The sequence below is a fragment of the Eublepharis macularius genome, chromosome 5 (assembly GCF_028583425.1).
Source record: "Eublepharis macularius isolate TG4126 chromosome 5, MPM_Emac_v1.0, whole genome shotgun sequence".
NCBI classification, from domain to species: domain Eukaryota; kingdom Metazoa; phylum Chordata; class Lepidosauria; order Squamata; family Eublepharidae; genus Eublepharis; species Eublepharis macularius.
Window position 1 is genome coordinate 40884343 of NC_072794.1, and position 25397 is coordinate 40909739.

The 25397-nt window shown below is 44.4% G+C and overlaps 1 protein-coding gene across 2 annotated transcripts in view; it reads left to right on the forward strand.

The window, feature by feature from the left end:
• Nucleotides 1-25397, forward strand: part of CFH (complement factor H) — a 108280-nt gene extending 82883 nt beyond the window's left edge. Inside the window, exons 14-23 of one of the 2 annotated variants that reach the window (XM_054981646.1) lie at nucleotides 1499-1678; nucleotides 2362-2517; nucleotides 3755-3925; nucleotides 10080-10256; nucleotides 11482-11658; nucleotides 12596-12772; nucleotides 19525-19701; nucleotides 23620-23802; nucleotides 24165-24359; nucleotides 24898-25397. In XM_054981646.1, coding sequence (XP_054837621.1) covers nucleotides 1499-1678; nucleotides 2362-2517; nucleotides 3755-3925; nucleotides 10080-10256; nucleotides 11482-11658; nucleotides 12596-12772; nucleotides 19525-19701; nucleotides 23620-23802; nucleotides 24165-24359; nucleotides 24898-24899 — 1595 coding nt within the window. In that variant the 3' untranslated portion in view covers nucleotides 24900-25397. The remainder of the gene's footprint in view (nucleotides 1-1498; nucleotides 1679-2361; nucleotides 2518-3754; nucleotides 3926-10079; nucleotides 10257-11481; nucleotides 11659-12595; nucleotides 12773-19524; nucleotides 19702-23619; nucleotides 23803-24164; nucleotides 24360-24897) is intronic. The other variant, XM_054981647.1, reaches the window with a different exon arrangement.

The window sequence follows — 25397 nt, forward strand, 5'->3', positions numbered from 1 at the left end:
TGCCATCAAAACACTGTGGAATTTGAAAATGTTAAGAATGTGTGAATATGTATTTTTGGTTTCTTTCATTTTTTTGCATGGTTGAGAAGACCATTTTTCCCCATCTATATTGTTTGGCAAAATTCTTACGTTCCTGAATGCCATTTTTATAGAATTTGTAGGCCATTTATGTACAACTGATGCAAAAACAGGCGTCAATTCTAATGGCACTATTTCTAACACAATACACTAAATTGCTCTGAAGGAAGGATGACCACAGTTTTGTACAAGTGTGCAGAACCTTTTTTAGAAGTGACTTTTGAAATACAAGTAGAATTGTCAACAAATCTGGGAACATTCCTTGAAAATGTATTGACCTTTAAAACTGTAGATGTTCAGCTCCACTTCTGAGTTTATGTGGCTATTTAAAAATAGAAGCAGTTCAGTTTTAGCAGCCTCCTAGGTGGCCATTCCGGCCACTGACACCGGGAGGTTTTTTTAAAGACCACCCAATTACATGTTATAGGGACAGAACATATGGTGCTGATGTGTCTGGGCCTGGGAAGATCTGGACTCATCAGCCCACATAGGTGCCACCGTGCCTCTTTGGGAATATTTTCCAAAGCATCAAAGCTAAGCACATTTGGAAAGACTTCAGGAAAGGTGTGGAAAATTTGAGGGACGCAGAAGCACCACAAAGCTGTGGGAAAGTGGGAGGAAAAACCTGCTTCCCAATAGCATCCAACCCAGTGCAAACAATCTGTGTGTAAGTGACTGAGGCCCAGTCTACATGTTACGTATACCACAGGATCACCAGAGGAACTTTCAGAGGGATGCTAGCAGTGCGTTTCCTGTGGGAAATCAATCCAGAAGCCTCACCATGGCCTGATTCAGATGAGGACTGCTGCATGGGGGAGGGGCTCCTGCCCTCCACTCAAGCTATTTTACCAGCCTGAAACCATCTCAGGAGTTATTTGCTATGCGGTGGTGCTTTATGGTGCTTCTGCTCAGTATTCTCTCCACCAGTCATGAGGCACAAGAGGCTGCTGGGAGGCAGAGCAGCCTAATAAGGCCGCTGCCTCTGCCCCCTCAGTGTTCCTGGATGCCCGAGAAAGCCCAGCTGCCTCCCCCTCCTTCAGGGAGGCAAACACTGGCCCCCAGACAGGCGGCTATTGCCACAGTTAGGGAGTGTCACATTGCAGACCTCCTCCCACCATGCCATGGTCATGATCTAAATCATGAAATAAGTTCTGAAATAAGTTCCCATGGGAACTCACAACTGCCAAATGGCTGCTATTCCCTATGGCGATCACACTGGCCTGAAAAATGCTTTATCAAACATACAGGAGATGCTTGACATGGGGGAATTGGCACATTGATAGAGAAATGATGGACGGTGTTGCTTTTGAGAATTAAATGGAATGTTCTGCTCCCTTAAGAGTAAAACTACTAATTTTATGGGTGGAAGAATCTGGGCCTACTCAAGTTCATTCACACTCCTTTATGTGATTTTCTCTAGTGGAGAAAAGAACCTGTGGGCCACTTCCTTCTATTCAAAATGGACATGCTGTCAGCAGAAACAAAAACCGATATTTCCATGGTGACACAGTGAGATATGAATGTGATGAAGCCTTTGCAGTTGTTGGGACCAACCCAGCCAAGTGTCTCCATGGAAAGTGGGATTTACCTTCATGTGCTGGTAAGCCACAACATAAGAAACAAGCCAGCTAAATGATATGTAGGTGCTTTATTGGTCCTATCATTACTTATTGCATTAGCATAAACAGAGATGAAGCAGAAAGACCTGACCTCGGTTTGTAGCTTGTCCCTGCCATTGACATGCTAATGGAGCTGTGAGCAAGTGGCACCTTGACCTCAATGTTCCTTCTGTGAAATGTGAATAATAGCCAGGAGTGTTGTAAAGATTAATTGCAATATATCTGTAATGGAGTTTAAAAATTAAACAGTCTATATGAAGATAGAAGAGCCCTGTGGCACAGAATGGTAAGCTGCAGTACTGCTGTCCAAGCTCTGCTCACAACCTGAGTTCAATCCTGGCGGAAGCCAGGTTCAAGTAGCCGGCTCAAGGTTGACTCAGCCTTCCGTTCTTCCGAGGTCGGTAAAATGAGTACCCAGTTTCCTGGGGGTAAAGTGTACATGACTGGGGAAGGCAATGACAAACCACCCCATAACAAGTCCACCAAGAAGACATCATGATGCAAAGTCCCCACCGTGGGACAGTAATGACTCGGTGCTTGCACAACCTTTACCTTTACTTTATATGAAGATAAGTAACAGAAACACTTTTTTCAGGTTGCTTAATTCCTTTCCATTGTTATTTGCTAACAAACAATATTACTTAAACAACATTTGAATTGTTAGATGGTTGTGCAACTCCAAAGATACCTAAGAATACAAACTCTGGCCCCCTGAAAAGCCGCTATAACTACAATGAAGTTGTAAGCTACAGCTGTGATTCCAGCCAGCATAAAACAAAATGTATTAGAGGAACTTGGTCACCCAAGCCAGACTGCAGAGGTAAAGTCTTGCATGTTCTCTATAAGTTGATGTTTTCTTAACTAGGATGACTGTGAGAGGCCAAAGTGGGGCAGAACAGATCAGTACTGCCTTCCTGCTTAGTTCTTGTGGGTGGGCCAAGTTCCATTATAAAGATCTCTTACAGCTATGAACTCTGCAACTCCCACCTTGGCTGCTGGTGAGATGCCATGCCACATAGGCAGATGCATTCATTTCATGAAATTGAAAGCATCCGATAAGTACAGGGAAAGAAGCAGCAGCTTGTGACACCATCACCACAGGATTTGTCTTGGCACCAAAGCAGCCAACTGCTTTGATTTTGCTCAGCCTCAAAATGGAGCATAGAGTGATATGGAGAAAGTAGATTGAGAGCTCCAGCCCAGGGTTCAAAGGCAAGAAATTCCAGATTGGACTGCACACCTGGCTTCTTTATCACCTGTGGCCCAAGTCATAGAAATCTGGAGTGAATGATATGACTGCAAATTCACATTAAAGTTGCAAGCAGGAACTTGTGGCTAGGATGCCTTGCTTTGGCTGCAGCCCCAAAAGCACGGAAACCTGACTGGTTCTCGTTCTGCCTAGAATGCCAAACTGGAGGAAGGGTGGGATTTAAAGAAAGAAAAAAGGCCAGCAGTGGTTCACCACATTGGTGGTTCTCACATTGTGTCGCCACTCTCACAGGTGGGTTGAAAGGCCAGGAGTTGGGAGGAAGAAGAAAAGAGTGAGGTAAGAGAGGAAGCTCTGAGAGGCTCAAGGGCAAATCTGAGTTTGCCTCTCTGCATAATGTGCATGAAACACAGCCAGTTTCATTGCTGTTACTGTTACTATTACTGTTACTGTTAATATTAATATAAATTTATAGTCCAAGCAGTCTCAAAGTAGTTAACAACATGTATTAAATTAGTAAGATAAAAATATATTCAAAATCTCAGGTACAGTAAATAATATCTCAGTGCAGCGATCCATACTGCACAACCCATACATGCATAACTCATGGGGTGGGAAATGGCAAGCTATTTAAGGTGAGTCAGAGAACTGGGGTGAGGGGGGTTCTTGGTGGGTCCTTATATTTTCACTAAAGCAATTAAGTGGTCACAGTGTTGAATTTGTCTAAGAGAAAATGATTAAAGACCTTTAAGAAAAGGTCCATGATAGTAGTTTCCAAAATAAGAGATTCCAAGATGTCTCATGTTATTTTGACTCATTAATTTCTAATGGAAAGATATTTTTGTTAAAGAACTCTGCCCGCCTCCACCTCACGTTCCAAATGCCGCTGAAATAATTGAGGTGAGAAACTATGAAAATGGAGAAAAGATGCAATTTACATGTAAGAAACATTTCCTGCTTGAAGGGCCAGAAGAAATATCATGTGAAGATGGAAAGTGGGAAACGCCCCCACGCTGTATTGGTGTGTATTTTCCCCTTATTTTGAGAAGTTGAATGTTACAGAAAAGTATGAATGGCAGTAACTTGACAAAAGTGGTATGTTCTGTCCAATTCTACACATGTTTATTTAGAAGATGTGATAGTTTCTGAAACTCCCCTTCTATTTTCAAACTTTATTGTCAGGCATACAGGCTTATGATCTGTACTAGAAACAAAGCCCGTTGTGGGGGGGGGGGATACAATGGGCTCTAGAAAAGGGGAGGGCTGGCTGGCAGGCATTTGCTCCGCCTCCATCACTGATTCCAGCTTGTGAAAGGGGGGGGGCATTGTCATCTGCTCCATGCCTGATCTGCCTGATCTTGGCCATGTGAAGGAGTGGTGGGCTTTGATATCTGCTCCATACATGATACATGCCGGGTAAAGAGGTGGCATTGCCTCCTGTTCTGCACCTGACTACGGCTGGGTGAAGGGGGGTGGGCATTGCCACCCGGTCCCCACTGGGTGAAGGGAGGAACAGGCATTGCCTCCTGCTCCGCACCTGATCCTGACAGGTGAAGGTGGGTGGCGGGCATTACTAACTGCTCTGTTCCTAATCCCAGCTGGGTGAAGGTGGTGCGGGCATTGCCACCTGCTCTGCTCCTGATTCCGATAAGCAAAACAAGCCTGATACCCGTTTACAGACAATAGCAACAATGTGTTAACACACACGGATATCCCACGTTGTGATTAACAGACTTTATCAATGTGAAAAAGAATATGATGTGCAAACAATACAGTCGCATCACAATGCAACATTCATTGTACTACAGTACTAATACATATCATGTTACAACACAGTTCCTTCAAATGTCTCTTATTAAAGTGTCTCCAGTGTCTCCAAAGCACATTCTTAACCGCAGGGGACCACCAACCCCATTCCTGTTTCTTCTTAGAACAAGGTAAGAACTCCTTGGGTGAAGAATGAAAATTCCTGTGTAATGTGGTTTCTTTTTACAGGTGTCTCACATGATCTTAACATGCTTTAAAACAAAGACAAGATCAGAGACCCAGCGCTGAATTCATAATACAGTTACTTGACCTAATACTTGAAAAGAACTATTTTAGGTTCAGGGATAACTTTTATTTGCAAGTAAAGGGCGTCGCAATGGGGTGCGCTGCGGCCCCCAGCATCGCCAATATTTTCATGACAGTGTGGGAGTCTGGGCACATCATGAACCAGACCAACCCGTTTCATAACCAGATTTGCATCTTTAAAAGGTACATTGACAACCTTTTTTTCCTGATCAAAGAAAAAAATGTGGTAGAAGATTTCTGCCAGTGGCTTAATATCCAGGATGAAAATATCCACTTCACGTGGTGTAGCAATGAACAGGAAGTCAACTTCCTGGATATTACTGTCTATATAGGAAATGACAACAGACTTAAAGTACGTCCCTACACCAAACCTACAGACAGAAACACATACCTGTCCTATGACTCTTACCACCCTGTACATCTCAGAAAGAACATCCCCTATGGGCAGTTTTTGAGATTAAAAAGGAACTCTTCACAACAAGAAGATTATACACAAGACAGCGATAATATGCAACAGGCTTTCAGGAATAGGTGTTACCCTGAGAGTATTACTGATATGGCGAGGCTCAGGGCCAATCACACTTCCAGACAGCAGTTATTAGAACAGCAATCAAGAACCAGGCAAAAAGGACTTTTCTGGTCATTGGACTACACGCCACTTTCTAGATCTTTGCAGGGCATTGTCCGTAGACATTGGAATCTGGTGTCAGATATAGCTGGCTGCGAGGTACCCCCAAGTGTTAGCTATAGACGCACTAGAAATCTTAAAGAGATGATATCACGTTCAGACATGGTTCGAACTGGTACTGATAGCCACTGGCCAAGGGGCAACTTTAGGTGTGGACATTGCACCATCTGCCCTTTGATTTTGGAGGGCAATGAGCTCATTATACCAATCAGTGGGAAGAAGATTTACATCAAACATTTTGCAACTTGTCAAACTCCCGCTGCAGTATACCTTCTCATTTGCCCATGCAATAAACTCTATGTGGGTAACACAAGCAGGCCTTTAAAGGTAAGGACACATTTCGAGGGTCAGGAACAAGGTCTTGGAGGCACCGTTGACAGAGGATTTTTCAGAAGCACACCATACTCCCAGTAATATCAAAGTAGCCGTTCTCAGTGTAGTGAGAGTTACCTCCACACATAACACCTCTAGAGATTTATTAAAACATGAGGCGGAATGGATTTTCATGTTGAACACTCTGAAGTGTCGTGGATTAAATACTGAGCTCTCATTTCAAGCCTTTTTAGGATGAGAAATCAATGGTATTTACGTTACTGTGTCTTTAACAAGGCTTTGTTTTCTCCTTGATTGTGAGTAGATAGTGCTTATATAATAATTGAGAACACCTGGAGAGACACGCAGATCTCCTCCCACGCGTCATTATCTGGGTTAGATTGAATGAGTTAGCTGCAGGGTAAGAAACCTGAGTTTGGATTGATGCCAATGAGAACCATTTGTGATTTGTTAAGAATGAATTTGTTAATGCTTATGTTTATGAATATTCCTTTGATTGTTTCCATGTAGTGTGCCACAAGTCCCTGAGGAAATCGTTTTGATGAAAGCTAGGACTGTCAGTGGCTGTATTTCTCCTTTAACACCTTGTTAAGATCATGTGAGGCACCTGTAAAAAGAAACCACATTACAAAGACAAGCACAGGAATTTTCATTCTTCACCCAAGGAGTTCTTACCTTGTTCTAAGAAGAAACAGGAATGGGGTTGGTGGTCCCCTGCGCTTAAGAATGTGCTTTGGAGACACTGGAGACACTTTAATAAGAGACATTTGAAGGAACTGCTCCTGATTCCAGCAATTTGAAGGGAGGGGCAGGCATTGCTGCATGCTTGGCTTCTGACTCTGGCAGGGTGAAGACAGGGTGGGCATTGCCGCCTGCTCTGTGCCTGATCCCAGCCAGGTGAAGGTGTGGGGTGGGCATTGACAGCTGCTCCACTCCTGATCCCAAATGGGTGATGGCAGGGTGTGGGCATTGCCACCTGCTCTGCCACTGATACCAGCTGGGTTAATGTGGGGGATGGGCATTGCCACCTGCTCCACTCCTAATACCAGCTTGGTTAAGGTGGGGGATGGGCATTGCCACCTGCTCCACTCCTAATACCAGCTGGGTTAAGCTGGGGGGGGCGCATTGTCACCTGCTCTACTCCTGATCCCAGTCAGGTAAAGGAGGGTGGGCATTGCCATCTGATCTGCTCCTAATACCTGCTGATTTAAGGCAGTGGGTGGGCAAAGCCACCTGCTCTGCTTCTGATCACAGCGGGTGAAGGGGGGGTTGGGCATTCCCAAGTCCTCTCTAATACCAGCTGGGTTAATGTCAGGGATTGCATTGCCACCTTCTCTGCTCCTAATAACAGCTGTGTTAAGGTGGGAGGGGAAATTCCACCTGCTCCACTCCTAATACCAGATGGGTTAAGATGGGCGGCGGGCATGACCACCTGCTCCACTCCTAATACCAGCTGGGTTAAGGTGGGGAGTGGGCATTGCTATCTGTTCTGCTCCTAATACCAGCTGGATTAAGGCAGGGGAAGGGCATTGCTACCTGTTCTGCTCCTTAAACAAGCTGGGTTAAGGTGGGGGTGGGCATTTCTACCTGCTTCGTCACTAATAGCAGCTGGGTTAAGGCAGGGGAGAGCATTGCCACCTGCTCCACTCCTAATCCCAGCTGGTTTAAGGTGGCAGATGGGCATTGCCATCTGCTCTGCTCCTAATACCAGCTGAGTTAAGAAAGAGGGCAGGCATTGCCAGTTGCTCTGTTCCTGATCCCGGCTGACTGAAGGCAAGTGGGCATTGCCACCTGCTCCACTCCTAATACCAGCTGGGTTAAGGCAGGGGGTGGGCATTGCCACCTGCTCCACTCCTAATATCAGCTGGGTTAAGTTGGATGGTGGGCATTGCCACCTGCCTCACTCCTATTACCAGCTGGGTGAAAGCAGGAGGCGGGCATTGCCACCTGCTCCCATCCTGCTCCCAGCCTGGGCTTCCCATCATGGCACATTTTCTGGAGGGACATGGTGCCTTGCCTAGGCTTCCCGCCATGGCAGCGCCCTTTGATGGTGAACCAGGGTATAAAGTGAGTTATCTGAAATACGCTTACTCAATTATATAGTAAGATTAGGACCAAGGTGGTTGCGGATGGGAGACAGGTCTTAAACCTTGCCCCACCCCATTTTCCTGACCCGAAACAGCTCCAAGAAGCTGCTGTTTCTCTCAGTAAGAAAACTGATGTGTACTGTTAGGAGGATACAAAGGGGCAGCATAGAAAAATATCTACAAGCTTAATAATATTAATATAATAACATTAAATTTATATACCACCCTTCAGGACAACTTAATGCCCACTCAGAGCAGTTTACAAAGTATGTTATCCCCACAGCAAAACACCCTGTGAGGTGGGTGGGGCTGAGAGAGCTCCGAGTGAGCTGTGACTGACCCAAGGTCACCCAGCTGGCTTCAAGTGGAGGAGTGGGGAATCAAACCCAACTCTCCAGATTAGAGCCCCACGCTCTTAACCACTACAGCAAACTGGCTCTCCTCTCCTTATGCACTACAGTCCTAGTCCTTGAAAAGACCCCTTTCAGTTGATAATTAAGTTGAGAAAAATGTGGGGAACTGTGGAAATGGGCATGTCTGATTTATTACTTTGAATATCTAAGTGTTTCCTTTCCACAGAAATAGGCTTCTCAAGGCAGCGAACATCAAAACAGTAAAATATTTTAACATTAAAATAGCATTTAAAGTAAAGTATATATAACATTAACAATTCAGTAACAATGTAACAAGTAATAAAAACACAATAAGGAAGGGGAGGCAATAACAGTTACAGGGAGCACACGAAAGTTGATCAAACCAAACCAAACAAAATCTTTACTAGCTGGTAGAAGACAATGATAGAGGAAGACAGATGAATCTCCCTGGGAAGGGAGTTCAGAAGGTTTGGCACCACAATCAAGATGTCCCTTTCTTGGGTTGCCATCCACTTGGGTAAGTATGTTGCCTTATTCATACAAAATGGCAAATGCAGTGCTGTCAGTATCATATATAGCCAGGGCTTTTTTTCAGCTGGAATGCAGTGGAACGGAGTTCTGGCACCTCTAGAAAATGGTCACATGGCCAGTGACCCCGCCCCCTGATCTCCAGGCAGAGGGGAGTTTAGATTGCCTTCCATGCCGATGGAGTAATTTAAACTTTAAAAAACTCCCCCCTGGTTCCAACTGACCCAAAGTGACATCATTGTGTGGTCCTGAATTCCACCACTGAGTTCCACCACCCCTTTTCCCAGAAAAAAAGCCCTGTATATAGCACCTCTTCCCAGTACTCAAGATGGGAGCACTAAAAGCATAATAGCTAAAAAGAGCTTCTGTTATTGAGAAATCTCTCCCGAAATATCTTTTCTTATAGTACCTTTTATTTGTTTTATTGACTGACTTTTATTAAAAATATATTTGAGCTAAGTTTTTATATATTGGATTTTTGTCTGGCATGTGAAAGAAACATGGAACTTGCCCTTAAGTACTTCATACTGCTACAGAATACATACAACTGAACCTGGCTCATTTGTTTCTTTATATTATTGCTGTTCTTATTGTCATCATCTAAGGCAATGTCTTTTTTACATACATTTTACAAATAATATGTGGGTCAAGCCAAAAGGTGCAGATCTGTGTGTCTACCAAACTTCCTCCTCTCCTTCTGCTAATAATATTTAATAAAGAAAATGTATGATGTGACAATATAGTCTTGTGAGATTTCTATCTCACAATGTGGTTCATTGGCTGCCATTTTGGGGGTGAGAAACCCTGCAGTGCAATGATAGTGCCTTATTAAACATTAGTGGTGGTGGGAAGAGGAGGAAAACTGGGTCTGTACTTTTGGCAGATGCCATAGCCTTCAGTTGCTCCATGACCAGTATGTAAACACAAAAACACAATAATCCTACACTTCTGATAAGAAATTGTAGTAGCTCATCCTGGATCTTTCTATTATTTGAAGAGATGGGGAGCTATTGCATATGGAAAACACTATGAAAACATTCTTTATGCCATACTCAATTTGTAACAATCTATGTTGTATATTTCACTTTCTAGATGCAAGTTGCGGAGATCCCCCTCCAATTGCCAATGGTGGTGTAGTAAATGGTACTCAGGGAAAGTATCTACCTGAAAAAAGAGTAGAATATCGTTGCAATGAAGGCTTTGGCATTAGCCGAATAAAATTTTCAACTTGCAGAAATAGGGTCTGGAGCCAAACTCCAAGTTGCAAAGGTAACTTTGTGTGTTTTCACTGAAAATTGTTGCGTCTCACTTGTGTAAGCCTCATACTCTAAAAGCATTCAGGAGAAGTCTGAGATGAAGAATTCAAGTGAGTTTATATCAATATGGAAGGCCAAATGCCTCTAGAAAAGGTCACATTCCACTAATAGAGATGTCCACTAGCACCAAAATCTGGATTCAGAATCAGGAATTTTAAAAATCTGGAATTTCCAGACCTGCATTAAAGTCTATAGGAATGGCCATTTCCCCCTTAGAAAAAACACAAAAAGGCAAACCAGTTTTCACATTTCCCTTAGCCCTTGACCATTTCCCAGGGTCTATGCCAGCCTCAAAGAGTTGAGAAGATGTGGCAAGTGCACACGGCAGTAGCCACTATTGCCAGGTATTAGGCAATGAGGGCAGTCTAAGCATGAAGCCTGAGCAGTGCAAATGCCACCAGGTCAGCATTGGACATCCCACAGGACAGCAGGTTGTGGGGAGTGGGCACATACCCTGGGCATCACTGGCAGGCATACTGGAGCAGCAGACAATCAGACAGCGGTGGGTGGCAAACACCCCAACAGCATCGGGCACAGCACGGTAGAGTGAGCGAGCACAATCCTGGAGTGGCAGTTGGGAAAAGGGAAGGGAAAGCAGGAGGAAGCAGCAAACTGAAGCAGGGCATACCCGATACAGAGGACTGGACTGGAGTGTGCCATTCTCTCTCATTCAAAGGACACCCCAGGGAAGCCCAGCAATGTTTCTGCAGTCTTCTGTACCATATGCCGACTTCTTCTGCCATATCAACATTTCATTCTGCTGCCAGACTCTCCCCCTACTCCAAAAAACAAACAGTAACTGATATTTGTGGGGTTATTGCACAGACCAATTAACATGAAAAGGCTTTCTTGAGGGCTGAAAGCTGGAGAAACAATGAACTAGGATATGCCTTAAGTCCAACCATTTCCCTAAGATGTGAGGATTGTTCTTAAGAGGCATTGTCACTGTTTGCTTTTCTTTCCACACTATACTGCTTACTGCTGTCCTGGAATCACCCAGGTTAATGGCTCTTCTAGACATCACATTCTCACATACTGCTTACTTTACCACACCTTAGAATCTCATTCGGTTGACAGGCTCAATATCTGATATGCAGTTTTGTTCTGTCGCATTTGGCAGGAAAACCTTGGTTAGACATGGCGATTCTTCAGCAACTTCTTATTTTCTATCTTATCAGAAAAGCCATGTGGACCTCCCCCGCAAGTCTTTGATGCATCACTTACTATGGCAGAGAAAAAAACCTATCAGCCTGGAGAAATAGTACATTATGTATGCCATCCAGGATTTGCTACAGATGGGCCCCTCAACGTGACATGCAGAAAAGGGCAATGGACAAAACCTCCTAAGTGTGAAGGTACAATATTCATTTTGCTTGGGCAATAAGCTTCAGTCTGGTGGGTCTTGAAAGAGAGCAGTGAAATACCTGGAGTTTAACCGCAAGAGGGATAAAGAGGGATAAACTCTTGGTCTGAGTTTAGATTCAAATAGCTGTCTGGTGTTCACTGTTACAAAACATGATGGACTGCAATGCACCCTGCCCTCAGTGGAGACAAAGCTCGTTGCTAAAGCACAAACGTTGCATGCAGATGGTCACATGACCAATTTCTGGCCTCTCCCATGAAAGGAAAGTGGCTGTTAGTAAAAAGGGCAATAATTTGCTTAGATGATTTGGCCCTACATAAGGTAGCTCTGTATGTTTATGGTGCAGAGTGTTCTTTCCTACAGGCCATTCTAGTCCCCTGCTCCTTTTCCCAGTGGCTAATTGTCTTTTCTAATATTTGAGCAATCCACACAGGTTTAGAGGAATGCTGTCATGCATCATTACCTCCCTTGCCCCCACCAGCCCAGAATAGTGGGACTGCTGCAGGAGACTACTATGGCAGATAGCAGGGAAATTTATGCTAGTCTGACATTCACACTGAAAAATTTATGTAATTGAAAATGGACCTTATCAGGCAACAAAAATGTGTCTGGACCGACTTATCATACACTGGATATTTTAACTGTACCCAAAAGATATAACTCCCCCTGCCCCGAAAAAGTGTATTTGAGATTCTACTAGTCAATCAATGGGCCGCTGCTACTTTGCCCTCATTGCCACTTTCATTCTGCATGAATGGTTTTCTCAGTCTATTATTGGCAAACTAGTTGTAATTAATACTCAGATGGGGGAGAGGAGAAAATTGTATGCTTCCAATGACAAAATATAGCAGGTTGAATGATGGTAAGATGCATCATCTTTGCAACAGAACATCACTATTTTTCCTTTATAACACCTTTCCCTGTTAAAGATGCAACCTGTGAAGAGCCTCCAACAGTTAGCAATGCTGCTATCATAAGTGAAAGAAGTACAGTTTACATGCCTGGCCACCGTGTACAGTATCGATGCTCCGCAGGGTTTGAAATGTCTGGATCGGACTCTATAACATGTGGAATTAAGGTGTGGTCAGAACCGCCCACGTGTGAAGGTAAGTGCTGGATGTGATCCTGGAGAAAGCAATGTTGGATGCCATCACAGGTAATAGGCCAGTGTTTCCTGAATTCTGGATGGTGGAGATTTTTTCTTGAGTTAAAAGGGGAAGGGGGAAGCACATTTTACTGACAGGCTTTAAGTGACATTAATAATAACAATAGTATTCACCTTGCAGATATGATGAGTATAGAGTAAGCATAGAAAAGATAAGGAGCCTTTAAAAATGGAAAAGAGAAAAAGCATTTAACCCAGGAACATCTATACTCCAATAAAACCAACAAGTCTAGTTCCATTAAGACTTTTACACAGAACATACATTTTTTAAAAAACCAATCATAGCTGGAACATATCATCCAAATGCCTGAGTCAATAAGACTGTCTTTTCTAGTGACTAAAGATCAGCAATTGTGGCACCAAATGAGTCTCTCTGAGCAAGGCTTCCAAAGTGTTGGCACCACAAGAGAGAAGGCTGTGTTTCTGGTTCTCCCCTGCTTCACCTCAAAGAATCAGCTCACACTCAGCTGGGCTTCCGTAGACAGTCTTTGTTTGCTGGCTTATCCTTGGTAGGATCACAGCCAGGTATTTGACCTTGGCTTGACGATAGACACAGAATATCTTATGTCCTTGGGGGTCTATGAAATCTCCCTGTGGATGTGCAGGGATGTCCAACTGCAATCTAACCCCTTGATCATTTATTTTGGTTGCTCTTTTCTGTGCCTTTCCCAAGTCTATGATAACCTGTTGAGGTGGGGCAACCCGATCTATATGCAGTATTCTAAAGGAGGCCATGCCATAGATCAAAACTAGTGGTAGGCAGGCTCTTCAAATTTTTTTATTTTAATTTCGTATCCGGATTTCAGGGATGGCATTTTTTTTTGTTATCCTTAAGTTTTCAGACTTTTGTTACTATTTTGTGATGGGGGATACTTTTTTGGGTTCTGGGCACTAAAGACTTTTTTTCAGTCCCTCTCCTCCTGCCCTGATAATGAAATAAGCAAACAAACAAGAGGTATTCCTTGGAAACTATATCTTGTTTTGGTTCTATACCTAGTACTGGTGCTTTTTTTTTTTTATAAAATTTTTATTGGATTAGATTATATAATCATAGAATACAAACATTCCCCCCTTATTAATATCTGTTTCTAACCCCCTCCCTTTCCTCCCCCCTTTTGTTTGACTTCCAACAGTTTTCCAACCCTTTGTCTATCTTATTACTTACTTACATAAACCTCATGCAATCTATTAAACATACACTTAAACTCTCTTCTAAGCTTATTATTCTTTTTTTAAAAAACACAGAACTACCATTAACCCCTCCTTTACTAAATCTTATATTCTAAATAACACAATGCTAGCATATGAATAACCTTTATATTATTAGTATAACATTTTATCCATTTTCTATTCCCTTACTTAATCTCTTTACTCTCCCTCATGTAAGTTAATCAATTTAACTTATAATCTGTATATTTCTCTAAACATTTCTTATTCTTATTCTCAATCTATTCCAGTTATAAAAAATATCTGTTATACTAAAAACTTAACTACAATAAAAAATACCTAGCTAGCATGCTCATATATATTCATAATATCTATTCATAATAATACGCCTGCTATTTAGTACTATATGTAATAGAATTTTCATCTTAACCCTAATAATAGCTTAGAATTTAATATTTACATCCCCCTTTCCCGGTAAGGCCACTTCTCTCTTCTTTTATAAAGTCTCAGTAATTTTTGAACTGCCACAGTTTCCCTCCCACATCCCATTTTTTCTCCAAATATTGCTTCAACCTAGTACTGGTGCTTTTAAGTGACTTGATTTTCATTCCTGGGATCTTGTTTCTTTTCTACTGATATGAAATAAGTGCAGGGAGAAAAGGGTAGGAATCTGGCCCCATCAAAGAGCTGTTAGTCAATGTCTCTTGTCTCTTAAAAAATTTAAAGGGACCAGAAGCCCCACCCAACAACTAATGCTGACTAACAGCAGAGGCCAGGTCTACTGGCAGTTGGAAATTGTGCAGCTGTTATTTTCTACAGGGAGACCTGGCAACTCTACAGCCCATTTGAAATAATGGCCCCATTATTTTCAATGACTGATGTATGTAGCCTCTATTCACCTGCATATCAGCAGTTAGCAGATAGTTGGTAGAAGGGGGACTTAGCTGGCTGGTGTTGAAAAATAGCAGCTGGTTGTATTGTTGAAGGCTTTCACGGCCGGAGAACGATGGTTGTTGTGGGTTTTCTGGGCTGTATTGCCGTGGTCTTGGCATTGTAGTTTCTGGATTTCATCCAGAAATGAAATCCGAAGAGCAATCAAACCCAGGATGAATCAAACAACCAAGGAAAAACAGTCACCTACAGGAAAAGTGTTTTTGCCATATATCAAAGGAATTACTGATCAGATGGGAAAGCTTATGAAAAAGCATAACCTCCAAGCAGTATTCAGACCCACCCGAAAAATACAACAGATGCTATGATCAGCAAAAGACAGTAGAGACCCCCTCACCTCTGCAGGAGTATACCGTATACCCTGCAGCTGTGGACAAGTTTACATCGGGACCACAAAGCGTAGCATCCAGACAAGAATAAAAGAGCATGAAAGACACTGTAGACTTGGACAACCGGAAAAATCAGCAGTGGCTGAACATAGCCTAACTCAAACAGGGCACAGTATCTTATTCCAGTACACCAAAATACTGGACAACACTTCCAACTACTTTGTCAGACTGCACAGGGAAGCCATTGAAATTCACAAGCATAAGCAAAACTTCAACAGGAAAGAAGAAACCTTAAGAATGAACAGAGCATGGTTTCCAGTTCTGAAAAACACCAGGCTAACGAAACACTCTACACACGACAATAGCCCTGCAGAGAAGATTAGCACATCAAGCTCCAATCCATATGCAAAAGAACCTCCTCAGGATACAGTGAAGCCTCCCGCCATTAGCATTCCACACCCTGGGAAACTCCTACAGGATGACTCAGCTCAGTCCCACCCCTCCTGAGCAGATATAAATGACCTGCCACATCTTCTCCACACTGTGACACTGAGAGATCTCTACCTTTTGGTGCTACACCTCTGAAGATGCCAGCCACAGCTGCTGGCAAAACGTCAGGAACTACAATGCCAAGACCACGGCAATACAGCCCGGAAAACCCACAACAACCAGCAGCTGGTTGGTTGGGCTAGTGGGCTCCTGCACTGCCATGAGAGAGGTGGAACTTAACCTGTCCATCACACCATAGCATAAAGTTTTCCTTTTCACTGAGTTGTCATTTTCAGTGAGTTATCCATTGCCATGCCTCTCATCCACCAGGGCTGCTGGTCAGCCCTCAGCCGTCCTGGTGAGACACTTCTTCCCCTCCTCAGGGGCTCCTCTGGGCCTCAGAAATAAGGACAAGTGGAACTGGTTACCTCACCATCCTGTTCCAATGCCTCCTGGAGAGGGTTGCCTTTCTGGTTCAGGACAACACCTGCTCAGTGTCTCCTCCCTAGCCCAGGCAGTGGAGCCCTCTTTTATCCCCTTTCCCTCATCACCAACACCACCTGCCTGCTTGGCTCCTCCTTCTTGTCTGCTGCTGATCAGAGGCCCGTTATGGCCCTCCTCCTTCTCCAGCACCATGCCTTGCCTGCACAGCCCTGCCCCTGCAAGGACTTTCTGTCATGGGCTCTGCCCAGCCTTGCTTGGACCAAGGGTGCACTCCCTGGCCCTGCCTGGCAGCCTCCCTGTGCTGCTGCAGGAGCCATGCCCAGCCAGCTTGCTCAGGCCAGCCTGACCTCACCCATCCCTTTGCTGTATCCCTGGATGACTCTGCTTCCACTCGCAGTGCTTCCCTGGTGTTCTGGGTGCATTGAGCAAGGGTGCCACTGCCCCGAATGTGCTGCAAATCTCAGTCACCTCAACCATTCTTCCTACCAGACCTGTGAACCTGGCTTGCTTCTCAGCTGTTGGGTGAGGGGTGTGGGCTTCCCTGGAGTCTGGGGGTGGCAGGTTGTCACTGGAACTGACTTGCAGGTGGGAGGAGTCCTGGGCCTGGGACATTCATAATGAGTTTTAGATCTGTTTTCTCATCAGCCCCTGCCAGGGTATATATAAAGTTCATCTGCAGTCTTCTGGGTCTGTGCACATGCAGGCAAACTGCAGAAGAATTTTTTCCAGCTATTAAAACCTTCCCCCACATGTGTGCAATGCAACTTCCCACCAAAACTGTCATGTGACTCAAGAAGGGCATCCTTGCTCTGAGTTCTCTTTTTGCCACAGGTGGGGGAAAAGGTTCTTCCTTACTATTGCACCATTGTTATTCTCTTTGGTGTTTTTGCTTTGTATCTATCCATGAAAGAAAGAAAAATCAAGTCAATATGGGTAAAAATATTTATTTATTTAAAATATTTCTGTGCCTCCTTTCCACACAAACAAGGTTCCGAAGTCAGTGAATATTAACATATTTCAACATTAAAGCAGTATTTAAAATAAAATATGTATAAAATAATTCAATAAGAACATATAAGCACACAAACACAGAAAACCAGAGAGAAGGATCGAAAACAGTTACTAAGAGCATGCCAAACAAAACAAAAAAGTTGTTACCTACTGCCAGGAGACAGTGATAGAGGGAGACAGACGAATCTTCCTGGGGAGGGAATTGTATAGTTTTGGAACTACAACTGACAAAGCTCTTTCTCAGATTACCACCTGTCTAGCCTCAGAAAGCAGAGGCACCTGAAGCAAGACCTCCAAAGATGACCTGAGAGATTGCCCAGATTCATATGAGAGTAGGTGGTCCTTAAGGTATACTGTCCCCAAGCCCTAAAGGGCTTTAAAGCTCAATACCAGCACTATGAATTAGGCCTGGAAGCAAATTGGGAACCAATGTGGATGGAACATGACTTGAATGATACAGTCCCTCTGACCCACTCCAGTAAACATTCTGGTCACAGCATTCAATACTAACAGTTTCTTTCAGAAAGTCTCCAGGGGAAGCCTCACAGAGAGTGAATTGCAACAATCTAATCTAGATTAGACATGGGCACGAATCGAAATACAAATCAAATTTCATGGTGAATTGGGCATATTCGTGTATCGCGAAACCACGTTTCGTGGGGCCGCATTTTTCACAAAATCCACAACTTTTGGGGCCAATTTGTTCAATTTGTGAATGCTTCATGATGTTAGACAAGCTGGCGCCAAGCCATTGATTACCTAGGCAGCATAGGATTGGAATGTCTACAGACCTTTTGTTGCCGTGGAAACCCCAATCTTAGCCCACATAACCTTGATAGGCAGCTTTCCCTGCCAACCTGAGAGCAGAGCAATATGAGTCTGCACAAGTTTACCTGGGAACTGTAGTCAGAGACTCCTTCCCCTCTCTGTTTCCCTTCTCCTTTTTTAAGAATGGGATGGTGGAGTAGGGGCGGCAGCAGCCTCAGCAGCTCCTTCTGCTGCTGCTCGCTGCATGCCAGCTTCAGGAACCTTTCCCTGACTGTCCTCCTGCTGCTCTGACATGCCTTCCCACCCCCTACCCCAAGCTCCCCAGAGCGGATCCTAAGCGGATCTGCTCTGCTCAGCTTTCCTTTAAGAACTTGGAGGCGGGGGGGGGGGGATGTCAGAGCAGCAGGAGGATGGGAGGACGAGAAGGGAAAGTCAGCAAAGAGAACCTGAAGAGAGGAAAACTCAAGTAGATCGGCTTCAGTTGACTTTTCTTCCAGTAGTGCCAGAAAGCAGGAGGCCAGGAGGGAAAAGTCAGCAAAGAGAGCCTGAAGAGAGTTACTTGGAGGGTGGGTGTAGGAGAGCCTGCTGAAGTCTCCCTGCGAGTTTGGTGTCTCTGGGTATTAAGGGGGCCATTGAAGTGCCCTGGGTTCTGACAAATCACAAAACTAACAAATTGTATCGCAAAACAGGACAATTTCGTGGAAGTTCATGTTCCGTGATTTGTGGAACGCGATGAAACAAGAAACTCATTTTGGTTTTTTTCCTGTTTCGTGCCCATTTCTAATCTAGATGTTTCCAGGGCATGTGTCAGCAACATGGCAGAAAGATGATACAAAGCAAGCAGTGTACAACAAACAACTCCCCTATCTCAAGAAACAGAAAAACAAGACATTTTCTAGCCTCTTGCATGCTGCAGGCCATAACAACAGCAACTCATCTAACAATATTGTCAGTTTTCGCAGCACACTCTCAGCCTGGCAGAGGAACCTTCTCTTTCACAAGGATTCTCATTGTGCCTCACTAAATCCACAAAGATGATACAATTCTGTGGTAAAATTGAAGCCTTTTTTTCACCGTCTGCATCTGAAGGAGTACTTTCATCCAGCCTCAAGACAGAACATTAATGGATACACAGCATCTTCACAATACAAAAAGTCACAGTTTACGGCGGAACAACATGAAATATTCTGTACCATACATTCAGTATCACTACCTCCCACTATCTCTTTACATTCATAGCCACTTAAGTTTTTAAGATTTTTTTAACTCAAAAGCTTTTTTAAAACTAGTTTTTCTGAATCTACCTGTAAAGAGAAAATAAAATTCTACTGCCCTTACATCTTTGAGTCAGCTGAAGTCACATAGGTGTCCACCTTGCCTGTATCTTCCAGGTGCTTTATCATTAGGCTTCTTTCACATTGGAGGGCAACATTCACATTTTTTTCAAGCACAGGACATGTTTATAACTTTTTAACCTAGCCAGTTTGTGTATGTATACGTGTATGTGTGTAACTGTTTATATCTACTCTTGCAGATGTCACATGTCCTCCCCCAAGTGAGATTGCCCATAGAAAAATTGTTGGTCAACCAAAGGAAAGGTATATGCCTTCTGACACAGTGCGTTTTCAGTGTATCCAAGGTCGGAGTCTTTTTGGACCAGCAGTAGCGACATGCTTCAACATGCAATGGACAGAACTGCCAAGATGCATAGGTAATTTGATTAGCATATTTTATTGCAACCCCAGCCGGAAGGAAGAGACAGACACAGGCTTGGATTAAAGGGCCGTTTATTAAAATGACCATAAACATAAAGCACGGCAAGAGCTAACTAAGCGGTACAGGTCAAGCCACGGGATCAGCCCCCTGACCGCCATCTTGACCTGCCTGGGTGAGCCCCAATGCCCCGGGTGAAGGCCATCTCATGAATGGCTGCAACCCGGCCAGCCAGGCCATGGATCCCCCATCAAATACCTATTACGCCCCAACTGTCTAGTATGAGGGTAGGCCTTGTTCCTGGGGATCCCCACAGGCATCTGCCCGTGTTATGGTAGCCGCCACAAGCATACCGCCCTGATGGCAGACCCTGTTCCCCACCCTTGGGGAAATGCCACAGGGGCTCACCGGCCCGCACCCTATTCCCAAAATCTCCTGCCACCGCAAGGGTCAAGCCTCTGCTTAGACCCTCATGGCCCACAGGTGGCCTACAGCCACCCGAAGCCCTTGCCATAGGTCATCTAGGAATATATCATTGCCCTCAGGTGACAGGTGGACACCGTCGCCTCTGTAGAGGCGGGCAAATTCGGCCCTAATCTTGGGGTGTGGCAAATAAATGCCCAAGCCTTGCCCCAAAGACCTCTTGATGGTGTGGTTAGCCTTACGTCGGGCCCTCTCTATCGCCCTGGGATCTAAGGGTTCCCGCTAAACCCGTCGTTGTAGCGTCTCTGACCAAAATATAAGCACGCCTGGCCATCAGCTGCTTATACAACTCAGGTCCTCAGCTACTTGCATCAACAGGGCCTTACCCTGCACCAGCCCCAGGTCATTGTCGCCAAGACCAAAACGTGTGGGGGAGGACCCTTCCATCCCCAAAATAAGAGGGGCAGCAGGCTGGGCCATCTGAGGCCACGCTGGCCCTGCCACTCCACAGTGGCCACAGCACTTTATCCTGAAGCACAGTTCCCTGAAGAGAAGGGTAAAGACGTCCACATATTCACCTCTTATGATTTTTTCACGGGTGGCCTGTGTCAGGTGATCTCCCAACGGCAGTGCAGTATCCCCGGGGGGCAACGCCCTATAAGGGACCATGCCGTATCCCTGGGCTCCGTAGGGGGCCGGGCCCGGCTGGCTGCCATATCCGTAAGGCCACCCAGCCGCTGGTGATGGATAGGCTTGCCCATCCCAATTGGCAGCACTGCCCACTGTTGGCAAACCCGACTCCTGCTACTGGTGCAAGGTGCCACTGGCATAATTAGGCCAAAGAGGCGGGCCTGCAGAAGGCCAACTCTGGGAGAGATACGCGCATGGCACAGAAGGCACAATGACACCGGAGGCAGCTGCCTGCCCCCAGGGGCCCCAGGGCCAAGCAGTGCTCTGCTGTGGCAGAGGATCCTTACCCTCAGGTACAGGCGGTTCCACTGCTATGGTGAGTTGCCCGCTGTCATCCAGCCATTCCCGGTCAATGTCAGCCGCACCTTCGAAGGAAGTCGGATGTTCCTGGCCGCCACCTCCATCATTTACCGCAGCACCTGCTAGTCTCTCAAGGGCAGAAAGGCGAGAGGCAAAATCTTTATTAAACCCTGCCCTTGAGACTTTTTGTTTAGCATCCCTGCGTGGCCAGCTAGGTGCAGCAGCTGATGCCGTGCGCCCCCTAACCTTGTCCAGAGCAACTATACGCTCCATAAGTTCCTGCCTACTCGGGCCTTCGTCCTCATCTGATGAAGACAGAGCCGGAGGGGGGTTCCGTGGCATAGGCCTTTTAACAGGTTGCTTCCCCTTAAACGGGCCACCCCCTTTTTTGGGCGGCATGACTGTCAGCAAAGGTGACCCAGCAGTCGAATTACAATTGATATCTGATTGGTTTGATTTTCCAGCCTGGTTCACAGCCCAACCACTTAACCACCATGTCTCGCTGAACCACTGCAACACCCTCCTTGCTAGTCAGCACTATGCCAGAACAAAATGCGAAAGAGCCCCAGCAGGAACAGTGACACGATGCCACCAATAGATGGCGCTGTGCGCACACCTCAAGCAGGCCACAGGGACCACACAAAATGGCCGATATACAGGCAAACAAAATGGCCCCAAAGCCTGCACAAGGCAGGCCCTTGTCCCCACCCCTGTTCAGCAAGGGTTAAGAACAAACAACCACCCAGCCCTAAGACCTAATGTGAGAGCTAATGTGAAAGGAGCTAAGGTGGGGGGCGGGGTACGAGGGCTTATAGAGATAATGGGGGGGGTTGCGGGGAATTTACCCTTCCCCTCCCTAGGCCGCCCAAGGCCACAAAACAAGCCTCCAACAACCACCCAGGAAAGGACTAAAGATGATTGCCACTTCAATGCAGCAGCCGCTGCTACAGCAGTTGAAAAAGCCGCGGAAGTGCGCCGCAGAAAAAGCAGCCCTCAAGCGGCCCTTGCGGCCGACAGACGCTGCTGCTGCCGCGGCGAAGCTTCCCAGCCTCAAACCGGCTCCACCGCCATCCCTAGGCCCTTCTACCATCTCCTAGACGCTGCCACTGCGGCGAAGGCCAGGGCCAGCAAGGCCTCCCCTTCGACGCTCGGAGGAGGAAGAGTAAAAACGCTCCTGCCTCTCCGAGCGATCAAAATGACTGCAGCCGGGGAGAGCGGAGCTGCCAAAAAACAGCTCTTGGCTCCACCCCCGGCTAAGCCCCAGATGCCTGGGAAGGGAGCCTGTCTCCATTCCACCGGGCGGGGCAGCAAATGGTGGCTCCCAGCCAGAGCCGCGGCTTTATGCCGCGGCTGGGAGAGCCGAATAATCTTCTAAAAGAAGGGTATGCTTAGAACTGTTACTGTTTCCCCTTTGAAAATCTTTCCACATCCGTATAGGTAGTAGCTCCTTTGTGAGTGCATACGGCATGTCTGCACAATCTTCAACCCACCAAGTTGAACATAGGAGACCAATTACGTTTAGCTGCCCTCCACTGTTTGCTGCCCGCCCCTATCTTCTAAAAATAGAGGTTCTGTTTATAGAATATTGGAACCCAAAAGTTTAATGTGTAAATTCATGTGTTCTGTTCTTCTTTGATACAAACTTTGACAGAAGTATTTTCTAATAGGAAAATGTACATTGGCAAGCACCTTGCAGGTTATATGTGACCAGTACTTTGTGTTTGACCTGGTTGGTCAGGGCTAGCCCAGGGCTAGCGTAGGAGTTACTTACTTCGGACCTGCATGGTTTTCTCTCTCTTTCTTTCTTTGGCCCACCAGTATATGTTTAAATGTGGACAGCAAGAATGCATACTTGGGATCTCATAACAGTTAATGTTGGATCAAATCAAGTCCCTCTAGTCCAGAATGCTTTCCCAGAATTCCAGAACAAACAGTTGAAAGGCAATACATTGGAAACATGGGGTGGGGGGGCTAAATGTTTGCAATTTCTGTGTTTTATTAGACTCTGAAGTTAAATATATCTTGCTAATGATACTTAGATGTGGTGTGGTGGCTAAAACGACACACTAGGATTTGGCAGACCCAAGTTCGATTTCCTGCTCTGCCATGTAGGCTCTCTGAGGGCCAAGCTACACATGACGAATGACACTTGAATGGCAAGTGTATTTCTCCCTGTTCACTTGCCCTCCACTCAATCCACTTGCCAGGCAAGTGTCTTTCGTCATGTGTAGCTTGGCCCACAGTGACATTGGGCCAGTCATATACTCTCAGTCTAACCTACCTCACAAGAAGAGAGTGATGTAAGCTGCTTTGGGTCCCCTTTGGGGAGAAAGGTTGGGGTGTAATGAAGTAAAATGAACAGAAATAAAAAATAAACAAAACAGTATAGGAAATATGTTGATAGTAAATAAATGTACCAGATTTAGAACTCAGTCAATGAACTCAAGTCCATGCCAAATCAAATGGTTCTACGTTTATTCTCAAATTCAGTATATCATTACAGATGCTGGAGGAAACTGTGGTCGTCCTCCTTCTGTTCAAAATGGAGATGTCCTCAACCCTCTTCAAGCACAGTATGCACCGGGCACAACATTGCAATATAAATGTCAATTCTTGTATTTAATGAATGGAACTTCTCAAGTACATTGTAGAAATGGTCATTGGACAGAAGCTCCAACATGCATAGGTATGGAAAAGTTTCTAATTATACACTTTATACTTTGAGGTTGATGCTTTCAGTGTACTGTAGCTCAAATCCTGCTTAAGTCCACATGGCCAGGAAATAATGGCTGTAACTGGGTTTAGAATTAGATAGTAGAGCTGGGAAAATACCTCCAGCCAGGGCTTGGCATACGGATACTACTTGCAGTAGACATTTGAGGGAACATTGATGAATACAGCACCTGCATATATTGTCTGTCAATTTTATGTGGTGGTCAGGTTTTTGCATCTTGCTTTTTATATCTATCTGCCAACATACTTTTGTCAAATGAACTCTTCAGTGGCAAACTGTTCTAAAAAATATGCAATGTTTTGTCCTTTCTGTAGAGGCATGTACAATATCTGAAGAAGATATGGCACAAAACAACATTCAGTTGAAGTGGACAAATGATAAAAAACTATATTCAGAATCAGGAGATGCAGTGGAATTTATATGTAAATGGCACTATCGGAAGGACCCATCTTCCCCTCCCTTCAGAACACAATGTATAGAAGGCAAGGTGACATATCCAAGATGTATCTGTAAGTACATCCATTGAATTCACTGAGCTTAGAAGGGTGTGTTGCTGTTTATCATTATATCTTTTACTGGTAAAGTATGGAAATGGGTTTTATTTTTCTTTTACCAGATTTGTGATTTACTAGTACAGTCAAAATTATATCCTGAAATGTTTTCTATATAAGCCCAAACACTTCAAAAAAAATCTCACTAGATCTCTTCAGTATTTCCATGGTTTCTAACTTAGGATATACTACCTTTTAAAAAAAAATAAAATTAATAAGTAAAACAATGTCACTGAGAATGGGTCTCAACAAGATAGGCTGATCTTTGTCTGCTGGGTCATTTTGACATAATTAGATAATTCAATAAACATACCATGATTCAAACATTATTTTATATTAGTATACTTATATTTGTGTACTGAGGTATTCTAAGGTTAGATGTATATTTTAAAAGAGCTGCATGTCACTTCAGATCAATTGTAAATACATGAGTAACAGTGTCACAAAATCTATGTCTGCAATTTTTATTTCTGAAAGTTTACTTTGTATTTAACAGGATGAATGAAAAGAAGGATGCAACCAATGTTTTAAAGCAAGATTTGGTCTTCAAAAGTCATTATTCGCTTCTTTCAAACACTGGCCTATCAAGTGGTCCTTGTAATTATATCTTTGATCAATTATATTTGTAGTTCTTCACAACAGAATAAAACTTGGAAACATCCTAGAAGCCACACCTGCAACTTTTAATGTAATAATAAAATGGCTATAAACCAATATTTGTTCCAACTTTAGAGCCATACACATGGAAGCATTAAAAATGTAAAGGTATAAAAGGAAGAATATCAGCAGTCAAGAAAGCAGTGTCTTACAAATATGTTTCCGACTCTATAAAGAAAATATCACTGAGAACTAGGCCCTTTTTCAGAATCTGCAGGCTGTGTATAAATGCAATTGGTTTTATTATTTAACATGCAGAGTTTGCTCATTCATCCAAAATAAATGATAAACATTCACAAAATGCTTGTCTTTTTCACTAAATAAAAAGTGTATAAGATG